The sequence below is a fragment of the Triticum aestivum genome, chromosome 3D, assembly GCF_018294505.1.
Source record: "Triticum aestivum cultivar Chinese Spring chromosome 3D, IWGSC CS RefSeq v2.1, whole genome shotgun sequence".
Lineage (NCBI taxonomy): Eukaryota > Viridiplantae > Streptophyta > Magnoliopsida > Poales > Poaceae > Triticum > Triticum aestivum.
The window spans coordinates 30,690,677-30,702,082 of NC_057802.1; the positions used below are offsets into that span (position 1 = coordinate 30,690,677).

Genomic DNA, 11,406 nt, shown 5'->3' on the forward strand with positions numbered 1-11,406 from the left:
AGGGACGACTGGTGCGGGAGAGACAAAGGCGTCCGAGAGAGAAAGAGAGACCATGTCGTGGTGTTTGCCGATAGGAAACCTCCTATTGGGAGGCCGTGAGAAAATTGTAGCTGCCTGATTCCAACAATCGGCTGTAGTTGTCCTAATAGGATAGGACATTGCCTTTTTATTTTTCGAAGGAAAGGATAGGGCGTCTTTGTTTAAAAAAAATACTTTTCCCTGTTTGCCTACGACCTGAATGTGGAAAGGATAGGGCGTCTTGTTTAAAAAAAATTACTTTTCCTTATTTGCTTACGATCTGAACGTACGTGTCATGTCATCTGTACACAGCGAATCAACCTGTGGTTGAGATGGTTTGGTGGACAGTGATATCCCCAACCCACCAGGGTTCAAATCCTGGTGCTCGCATTATTCCTGGATTTATTTTAGGATTTCCGGCGATGCGCTTTCAGTGAGAGGAGACGTTCCCGTCGACGTCGAGGCGCCTATGATGGCTTCGTAAATCTCAAGATTATATGCCGGCTCAGTTTCTCGGAGGTGCTCATAGGGGTAGGATGTACGTGTGTGCGTTCATAGGGGTGAGTGTATGCGCGTATATATGAGCGCTTGTGTCTGTACTGATACTCAAAAAAAATATGTCATCTGTACACAACTATGTTTGTACGTGACAGGTTCAATTGCTTCTAGATACCAATTTTTGTATGTAACGTTTATATCTTTAATCTCGGCCTTTGGTATATAAAAATTAATGGTCAAGATAATCTAATCTGTGTGGATGAACATAATGGCTTGTTTGCCCATTGTCTTAATTATATAATAGATCTTATCTTTTACTGGTAATTCATGTCCCGTTGTTTTCCCATTGTACTAGTTTTTTTTCTTGGTAATTATCAGATTTAAGATGCCCTTTGGTTTCTTCTATAAAGAAAAGAGTTACGATGTACGTTCATCTACTCGGTTGCGTGAAGAGTCATGTTTGTAGGTCAATAGGAGGAGTTTTGACATAATATTCTTATCATGATTCCAAGTTATTTTTATTCATGAAAGAAAAAAGGAATAATTTTTTGAGTAAACAATTCCATATGTGAAGGAATTTCAAAAAATGTTAATCCTTGACCAATACTAAAAAAATACATGAAAATTATTTGATGAAAAAATGGTACCTTTGTTTTAGAAAATGCATATATTTGTTTAGGGGAAATAACATGCATATATATGACCAATATTTAAAAAAACATTGATTTCATGGCGCGTTTCCAAAGCCCGGCCCAGCTCGCTTAGTTGGGTTTCACCTTAGGCCTGTTGTTTGCGAAAAGAAAAAGCTCGGTCCTCTCCTGTCCTCTTGACGGCCGCAGTTTCTTGATTAAAAAAAAAAGACTGCCGCAATCCCTAGTCCCCCCCCCCCCCCCCCCCCCCCCCCCCTTCCTCCTCTCTCGTACCGCACTCTCACGAGCGCCGCCTCCGCCGCCGCGGCATATCCAGCCTCCTGCGCCGACCTCCTAAGTGTCTGGATCCGTCGACCCGAAGCACTTGTAAGCAGTTTAAGACTCGAGCCCTCTACTATTGGTTAACGGGTTGCCAAGTCGATTGGGTTTTTTAAGCCGTGCGTGCTTGCGTTGATTTGCTTTTGCTTGCCTCGATGTAGCTGTCCCGTTGCCGCATCCTGTTTTCAGCTGATTTTTGCGTTTTTCAGTCTTCCTATATCATGATGCTGACTACCTGCTGCCTGCTGAGTCTAAAGCCCTGTGAGCTCCATGGAGGGGAGCTAAACCTAAGCGTTTACAAAGTTTACTAGAAGCAATACAGACCGATCCTGGCCCAGATGGGCTGCGTCCCTGGTGTGGGGGTAGTAATGCTGTATAGATGGGATTGCAGCAGATTCTCTAGTTCAGTTCTGCTTTCTATCTTGCCTATCGGGCTCAAATGATTTGTGTTATTTTTACAAGTCGAAATGTATATAACCAGTTTGTAAGTGATGGGTAGAATAAAATTGCTCCTGAAAAAGGTTAATGATTCCGTGGGTGTCCAGCAATACTGACAACTGAGTGCTATAGTTGGTTTCTGGCTTTGCCTTGCAAGTTTTATGAATAGTTCTTGGTGAATTAAATCTCATGTGCTTGTCTTTTTGTTGTTGTTGTATGTTTTTCTTATTGTCCAGATTCACGTGACGGGTTACAGAATATAAACTAAAAGTGTGTTGCCATGGCTCAGGTGAATATATTATCCTTTTCTTTATTTTGTGTGTTCTGCTTTAAATCAATTTTTTTGACATCAAAGCTAATGTCTAATACCTGGTTGTTATGTTTTAGGATGCTGTCGCTCTTAATGGACTGAATTACGAGAGTCATATGCAGTTTAGGATGTCCGTCGTACCGATTCTTATATATCGTCGTCAACAGAAAGAGGAACAGGAACATGAAGGGGAAGAGGAACAGGAACATGAAGGGGAAGAGGAACAGGAACAGGAACATGAAGGAGAAGAGGAACAGGAACAGGAACCAGAGCCGGAACCGGAACCGGAACAGGCAAATCCAAATGACCCAATTTCTGTTGTTCCGGGCATAGTCACTGTCGCTGGTGAGACATTTTGCCACATCATAGCAAATAAGAGATTGCTTTTTACCCGTCGTCGAGGCAGGTATAGATTTGAAATTGCTTTCCCCAACATGAACTTAGACCTTGACAACCTCAATGTGGAAAGACATGGCTTGTTGGCTGCTTTCTACTGCCCTGTTCCTGCTGGAACTGTAGATGCCGTGCATTTCAGCAATCAAACTGCACAGAACCAAAAGCTCAAGATGTATGGATACCAGATTAGTGCATCAGGACAAGTACAAAGGGATCTAACTAATGGCTATCTGACGTAAGTTCTTTTTACGATGTTATTGAGTTGCTAATGTTTTTTGCTTTGTTTTTATCCTAATATATGTATGTACATAGTCACATAGGGAACCGTGTGGGGCAAGAATACATCGGACATGATTGTACTCCTTCAAAGTTATCGCTAAGTGGGTCACCCATTTTTAATGAGGAAAGACAGCTCGTTGGTATATCATACGCGGATTTTGGTATAACCAAGGCCTTGAATGTGGAGAATATAGCTTCCATGCTTTCAGAGTTTTATGATGGAATGGAGAACAGGGTATTGTATTTTGTTGTATCAATTTAATGTGATGTTATTATGCTTTCTATGCTTATTTCTTTTATGTTTTGTTTCAGCCTATGTCAGATATCTTACAACGTATCAGAGATGTTGGTGAACATCAATTTGTTCAGCCTGCGGATCATATGACTTGATGGTAGGCATAGCACTCTCATTCCAGTATGCATAATCTCTGCCCATTGACTTATTTTGACATTGTCTGATCATCATCTTGTAGGGCCTTTGTGTGAACTTGTAGGAAGGAAGTTAGAACATTGGTTTTGTTTTCGTTGTTTACTCGGTTTGTTACCTAGCTTTAGCTTCTCCTTGACTGTTCCAAGTAGTCTACATGTGCAAACACTGTATGTGCCATTTGGTTGGTGGTGTTTCCCTGCACGTAACAGAACATTCTGTTCAGTCTGTAACTCTGTGCCTGTTGTGATCCAATCTGACGAAGTAGCTTACATTTGAGATCCAGTCTGATGAGTAGTGTGACAATGCGATGTCTTGTTATTGTGAACTGAGATTATCCAAATCCAATCAAGTTTTGATGTGATCCACAGGGTTTCCTTTTCCTTTTGATTCATTGTTGGTTTTGTGGTGGTTTCTTTTCCTATTTACTTGGATATCTGAATTCTGTGGAGATTGTGTTGGTGCTGCTGCAAGAGGACACTAAGATATAATCTACTGTGCAAGATTTTTATTGTCCTTTTAGACTAGGAAAAACATGATAAATTTTTATCTTTGTGATGGGTACCATATATTATTAAAAAATAAGATCAAAAATAGGCATACACATGGGACACACTTGTCTATATTTAGGTAGGCATGTTGAGCTCACTTGGGAAAAACCATTGCCCAAGTGCTAAACCAGTGCTCTGGGTCGCAATATCTGATATCATCCTCATAGATGCTGAATAAGTGGTGAAAACTGAGATGATGTTATTGCTGAAATGCATGTTACTCCTTATGTTATCAGACCTGAGTACGAAGCAAACGCTAATTTCGATCTTCAGGGGCGGTGCCCCTGGTTCCATTCTCATTGGAAGCAACACTAGTAGGATTAAAGAACTAATCCAAGTGGCATCGAACCTCCCACAGGGCACAAGCTATTCGACAGGGTGTCGCATTAAAGGCAAGAGGCACTGATTTTTTGAGTTTGCGCCAAAGTGCTGTGCCTTTGGATGGAGCCTATCTGCATCCATGTTGATAAAAGTAGAATGGAACTACTTTCAGGACAATGCAGGGCCATCTGCAGGCACCATCTTGCCAGGAGCGATATGTCCTAGTCGTTGTGTCAGAATTGTATCGACATTTCTTATGACAAGTGTTAATGAATTTACAGACATAAAACACAGTTTTATCAGCCTGAACCGAACCCATCTCTTAATAGACCTAGTTTGGCCTTAGTACAAGTCCATTACATAAAGAGGCATGCGTACACTAGTATTTCAGGGTTCAAATTAAGTTACAGAACAATTCATACTTGCTACACAGGGCCGGCAGCTTGAGGGCAAGATAGAAAGCATTCATCGAGATACAGTTCATCACATTAGTATTGTTCCCGCTGGTATTTAAGTTCTTCCTCCAGATCTACTTCTTCCTCAAGCTTGTGCCATGTCGGATAGCACCAAAATGGCTTAGGCACGGGCCATCTGTTAAGAGCAACACATGAATAAGCTGCTAAATAATACTCCTTGTTTGGAGTATATATCTAGCAAAAGGTCTTATTGAATGCGTAATAAATAAACAATACCTGTTTGGGCTATGATCATCGTTGACAGCAACAAACCTACAAACAGACCGAAAATAGTTTTAACATACAAGAACATGTTAAATAGCTAAACAAACACACACACGCGAGAGAGAGAGATCAAAACCATTGCAACATCAGTTTACTGCTACATATGTCTGAACATTAAGAGGCGAAATGGTTCAACCGCAAAAGATTAGACTTGAAAACTGGTACGAGTTCAAAATAAAAAGTAACCTCAAAACAACAACCAAAACTGACCAAGATTTTGCCACTATAATTCCAGGTTAGAGTGATGCTATGAGACATAGGATACAATACTTTCATATATGCTCAACAGTCACACAATCACAGGATGGTCTTACTGTATGTTATTTATCTTATGCACAAGAGTTCTATTCCAGGTTCTAGTTAATGTGATCAGTTATAGAAGATCAAAATGATAACAGATGTCCTATCGAGGCAAGTAAACTTTCAAGCTTGAATATTATGCACATGAAAGACGTTTGCATACTGTACACAAAATTACATAAATATAGCAAGCGTACCCTTGTGCATCAAAATTCTTCAAGACTTCTACAATTATATTCACTGGTACGTATGGAGTTTCTTCAAGCCATAGAAGTTCATGCCAATTAAATTTCCATCAAAATCAATAAGAGGCCCTCCAATCCCAGCCTAGCACAAACACATAAGTAACAAAGAGGAAAAGACAGTATTTGTAAGCCATAAAAGATGTGGTGATGGATTTAATTACTCGTTCTGATGCAACTATTTATTTCCACCATACGAAAAAACACACGTACCTTGGTGATTTTACAAGTGGAGATCTTAAGCTCTTTGCAATCAAGCTTACTTGGTTTGTCGATCACTATCCCACTTGTGGCCATGAATTTACCCGATTTGTAGCCACGCCCTACAGCTACTACCTTCATCTGAGGCTTAATTTGCATCTGATCGTCGATTTGTGCTGTCCGAGAACAGCAGAAACCCATGATGTGGACGACAGCAATGTTATAATGTAAACTGTAATGTTGCAATGTCCCTGTGGTACGTCGATTATCTGGAAGGCACACTACAATCTGCAATAAATGATACGGTGAGACTAAACCAGTGTTATAATGAATAAATAAAACGGGTAATTAAACAATTATTAGCAGAGTAACAACCTTCAGGTTATCAGCAACAGTGTTTTCATCATCAGAAGTCCTAACCAAACTTGCAGAGGTTAGAACTCTTGTGGTGGACCCATTGCAGTCTATGAATACGCCCGTGCAAGCAAAACACCTTTTTCTTCCTACAAGAGTAATGATTCACATAATTTAGTGATGAAATTGAGAAGAGAATACCGAAAGTAAACGAGCTTATAGTGAATAAAATAAAATTACCAATGAATGAAGCCAATGTGACAACACTTTGAGACATATTTGAATTAACGCTTCTTTCGAGTTCGCTCCAGATATCTTCACTAAATTCCTCTTCAAAATTATTAAGCAACCGCATGCCCGCTGACCACAGCAATAAAGGTTCAGTAGGTGAGGGGTGTTGGAGAGACCAGCCAGATGTCAGATGTTCAACGGAATGAGTAATAAATATCAAAAAGACACAAACGAACTCACTATCGTCCCAAACCGGGAATGGATAACCACTGGACCTCAGCTCTTTTTTTGTAGCATCAGCTGAATTTTAACATAGTAAAGTGATTGATGACCCCATGTATAATGATGATCAGGAAAACTGAAAGCAATGACTCACCAGAATCAAGATATCTCGGCCACCGAGTACATAAGAACGCCCACTTTGATAATCTATCCACGAGTCCTGGTACCACAGGGGTGAAACAATTAATGACTGTGACCAATGATCAATAATTAACACTGAAAGTGACCCAACCTGGATGACATTCTGGATCACAAAGAGTACATATGGAAGGTTTCTGATCCTTAGTTTTCTCTCCTCCCTTTGAGCTGTCTAAAATGGAGAAGATTAGGGAAAGGAAATAAGCAGAGTTTAGAAAACCGAAAAGTGGTATGAAGGGGAGTATATTCTCATATAGCATGGTAGTGATGAATTGCCTGACGAAGTGATGACTGTGCACAATTTAGCAATCTGAAGGAGTGAAGTTCTTTTCTCACCTTGTGAATCAGACTTGTGAGGTCTGGGAAATTTTCTGATTGTATTTTTACTTGTAGCCCTGCAGCAGAATGTGATAAACTCATCGGTGTAATAGAGAAATCCGCAAAAGTAAAACATGGATGATATGTATGCATGAATCTCAAACAGCTACATACACTTAAATGTCAAAAGGGGGCAAATTAGAGATTGGAGTCAGATTGCACTAAATAACAACACAATGGGGAAAATCCTAAAGCCTAAATATTTCGACGAAAAAACGATAAAATGGAGAAAATATTATACCATACCTACCAGGAACTTTGACTACCTTATCATTTAAACAAGTACAATAACTTTAACATGGACACCAGAGTCCCAATTGAGTACAGGGCAACTGCAAGACATGCTGACAAGACATCTGGTATGGATATGTGTCAAGGTCACACTGCAACTTATCCAGCCACAGATGTCACAAACAACCAATTTGATATCAAGGGGGATGTTCTCAAATGCCGGTCAGCTACGAGATGCAAGTATACTCTAGAAGCTACAAAAAACATCAAAACAGCTCATGACTGGCACAAGCTAACGCATTTCAAAAATGGTTTGACATTCAACATGATTGATACTCATGTTTCAATTTCAAATATGCTACCACCCAACCTCGGCTACTGATGTAAGGAATTGTTGTTAGGTACTTTTCATTCATTTTGTATCTCTACTGATGATGTGTGGTCAGCTTCCTGGAAATTCCAGGTTGAACAATAAATTCACAACAAGCGGAACAGATGGCCTACGGTCATCCAGGAATTGTTTCAGTTAGACTAGTTGTTTGCCGAAGGACAGGCCTGATGCAATAGTGAGTACTCCCCCACTTGTGACAAGAGGTCCTGGTTCAACACGAACTCTCTACATTGCACTGTGCAGGGGCAAGGCTTGCCTTGTATAATCCTTCCCCAGACCCCACCTGGTGTGGGAGCTTCTAGCACTGTGTCTGTCCTTTGAGACTAGTTGTTTGTTGTTAATCATTATCCAGAATAGAGTGTGCTCAGCGAAGTTTATTGGCAAATCAGGCCAGGCGTCGAGTGTATAGCACTAATTTCTCTTCTAATAGTTCTCATTCGCTCAGTATTACAGTAATTGAGCATTTTAGACTCCTCACTACATACCAATTTATGACCATGCTTTAACTGCTCTTAGCCTTGTACAACACATGTTGTAAATTAAACAATGTGATTTCATAGTCAATGCAAAATGCCTGCACGTTTTTTGAGAATGCAAATAGCCTTAAACAATGCTTTGTCAATAAAAAATTAACAGCTCAACGACGTGAGAGATTTGTATAATGCCTGTTGTTAGCTGCAGTATGACGTAAGCCACTATTGTATTAAGTGCAATCTTGGTTAAGCTTTCCACCATTATTATTTTTCCTAAGCATGTGTAACCCATGTGCACAAAAACTAATAAGATCAAGCAGGAGAGAGTAATCAAGGGTAAAAAAGAGGAAGAGATATATAAGCCAGACAGAGAATCTTTGGCTCATAAGTAAGTATGGAGGACATACCACCATGGAATTATTTTGCTGAACTGCGACAGGAGTTCAAGAATTGTATTCCTTGGTAGGAATGGAGTCTCTTTCTCATCATAAAAGTTCATCCCAACGAAATTCCCATTAAAATCAACAAGGGGCCCTCCAACTCCAGTCTATGAAAAGAATAATGTGACACTCAGCCAAGCACAAGAATTTAGGGATGCTGAACAAAGCTTGTATAATTGAAAAACAGGACTGATCTTTTGTGCCCTCAAAAAATTGTTCAAGTGCATATAATGACAAAATTAAACCACCCATATAATGACACAATTTCATTTATTTATTTTCGCTATGTACAGAAAGTGAGGAATCAACAGTGCACCATAGTAATTTCACATGTGGAGATGGCAAGCTCCTCGCGGTAAGCTCCTCTTGGATTGTCAGTCAACATCCCAGCTGTGGCCATTAATTTTCCTGAGTTGAAGCAACGCCCTACAGCAACTACTTTACTCTGAGACTCAATTTGCTGCTGATGATCTAGACATGCAACTTGAAGAGAATGATAGCGAATGATGTTGATAACAGCGACATTGTGTTTCAAATCATAGAATTGCAACCATCCCGATTCAATTTTGTTATCTGGAAGGCGCACTTCAATCTGAAATGATAAAGCAAGACAACAAGTATACGCCCTGGTTAGCAGAATGGTTACCATGATGTTAAATAAGCAAGCAATAGTGTAAAACAGAAACAAATTGGAGTACCAACCCTCATGTCGTGAAAGATCTTGCTGTTGTCATCAATAGATCTAACCAAACTTAATGAAGTCAGAAAACTTGTAGTTTTTGGAGTGTTCACGGTAATTATGCCGGTGCATGCAAAAAACAGTTTATTATTTCCTGCACAAGATTGTATTTCCAAATTCTCAATCATGAACTACCAACGAAGAGATGTGGATAAAAAGACACAAAGCTAATGTTTGTAATCACCATCATCGAATGAAGCAATCGATACAACAGTGCCTGCTAAGTTCGAGGCGACTTCTTTACTGAGTTCCGTCCACACACCTTGACCAGAATCACTTAAGCTGCCAAATTCCTCTTCAAAAGGATTGTCCGGAAGCGAATTACCTAGTTAGGGAAGCATACAACACAATCTGGATGAAGCTGTATACATCGTACGTGAGGAAGGAGGGATAAATAGCGAGATTGAAACCAGTGGCTCACCTTGGCTACTTGTGGAAGCTTTTTGTTTTTTAGTCTGGCTTCTGGTGCGAACTCCTTCTCGCTTCATATCTCCAGCCTAGAGCAGAAAGAACAAATTAAGAGAGCATATTTCCTCCATCGTAATTAAGAAAAAAATTACGATCAAAGCAGAGTTTTATTGCATCAAAGCAGAGTTTTGGTTCCAATCATCCAATTCCAACACCGTAATAGAGGAAATAAAAGGTGGAGCGTGGCCGAGCCAAACTTCAGAAAAGTTGTTGGCTCTAGCAAACGTGGATCTAAAATGCGAGAAATTGCGAACGCCATCCGCAACGCAACGCATCGCTCAACCGCGAATTGAGGGGAGGGGAGGGGGTTCAGCTAATCACTGGGTGAAAGAAGCTCGTACCACAAAATCAAATGCCCAGAAACCGCGGCTGGGTTGGGACAGCGGTGAGGAACGGCGATGGTGGCGGTGGCGGCGGCGGCGAAGCGCCTGGGGGTGGGGAGTGGAGGCGTCGGACCTAGGGCACGCGGTGGTATCTCAGGAAGGGAGGGGGCTCGGGAAAGGAAAAGGAGGAAAAGAAGGACGGAACGGGACGGTCGGAGACGATGATCACTTTTCTTTTGCCTGAAAAAACGTTCCTCGATCTCTCTCTCTAAAAAAAAGTCCTCGTAACGCCCACATGAGTCGCATACTAGACATTGTGGTGTGAGCATGAGGCAGCCCACACAGGCTCTGTGTGGGCGTGGCTACTTCATGTTGTGCGCCCAACAAGTACTACTCATCCTCACACACGCGTGTGACGCAAAGCAAATATGCCCACACGTCCTGACGCAACTACGTTAGGTACCCGCGGGATAACGATTTAGTTGCCATCCTGGATGACAGATGTAGTTATCCGAGATGGCAAATGTAGCTGTAAAAGTATGGCAACTCTCTCTGTTTTGGTTAATTATAGTTACCATGTCTAATTTATGATAGTTGCTGCGTGTAATATCTCTACTCCTAATGTTTCAGTTGGTGTCTTCGTTCCAGGTTTATTTTCGTCCCACCTCGCCCGGTTTTTTTATACCTATTTTGGTACCTCCTCCGACCTCACGCTGACCCGCCATTAACCGGAAAAATCATGTACCGAGTCCTCCACCAGCCCCCTCGCTCGAAAAAATCTACGACGATTAACCAGCGATAAAAAAACGATGAAAAATAACCAGAGAAAAAAAACCCGCACAGATCCGCGCCGCCGCCTCTGCTCCCGCCCCCGTCACCTCCTCGGCCTCCCCGCTGCCCCCTCCGCACGACGCCTCACCGGACATCGATCTCGCCCCGCAGGACTCAACTCCGCCGGCCTCGTCATCCTCTCCATCACCGCGGTCGTCCACGTCGAAGGCACGGACGTCGGTGGCGGTAAGGCGAGGGCTCGCGGCGAGGGAAGCACCGTGGATCCACTCGATCCCGCGCCTCTGCCGACCGCAGCCTCCTCCATTCAATCCACCCCTCCACCATCCAACGCCTCTCTCTCCCTGGCCTCCCGATCCCAGCCGCCAGGAGGCGCCCCACCCCGTGCGACGCTCGATCCGGTGTCGCGCCGATCTGGCGGCGGGTGCAGCGTCTTGCTCCAATGGCGACGACATCCTGCTGATCCAGAGAAAGGGAGAG

The 11,406-nt window shown here is 42.0% G+C and overlaps 1 protein-coding gene and 1 pseudogene across 2 annotated transcripts; one reads left to right on the forward strand and one right to left on the reverse strand.

The window, feature by feature from the left end:
* The first annotated feature begins 1,416 nt into the window (after nt 1-1,416).
* On the forward strand, nt 1,417-3,702 carry LOC123077120 (uncharacterized). 2 transcript variants are annotated; one of them, XM_044499336.1, is made up of 7 exons: nt 1,417-1,532; nt 2,159-2,211; nt 2,310-2,577; nt 2,677-2,863; nt 2,941-3,142; nt 3,220-3,299; nt 3,381-3,702. In XM_044499336.1, exons 2-6 carry the CDS (start codon nt 2,203-2,205, stop codon nt 3,295-3,297), a joined length of 744 nt encoding a protein of 247 aa, XP_044355271.1. In that variant the 5' UTR covers nt 1,417-1,532; nt 2,159-2,202; the 3' UTR covers nt 3,298-3,299; nt 3,381-3,702. The 2 variants fall into 2 exon arrangements, with proteins under 2 accessions (XP_044355271.1, XP_044355270.1); XM_044499335.1 differs by having other exon boundaries at nt 2,310-2,863.
* Nucleotides 3,703-4,480: 778 nt separating this feature from the next.
* Nucleotides 4,481-10,409, reverse strand: LOC123077121 (uncharacterized; annotated as a pseudogene).
* Nucleotides 10,410-11,406: the final 997 nt, after the last annotated feature.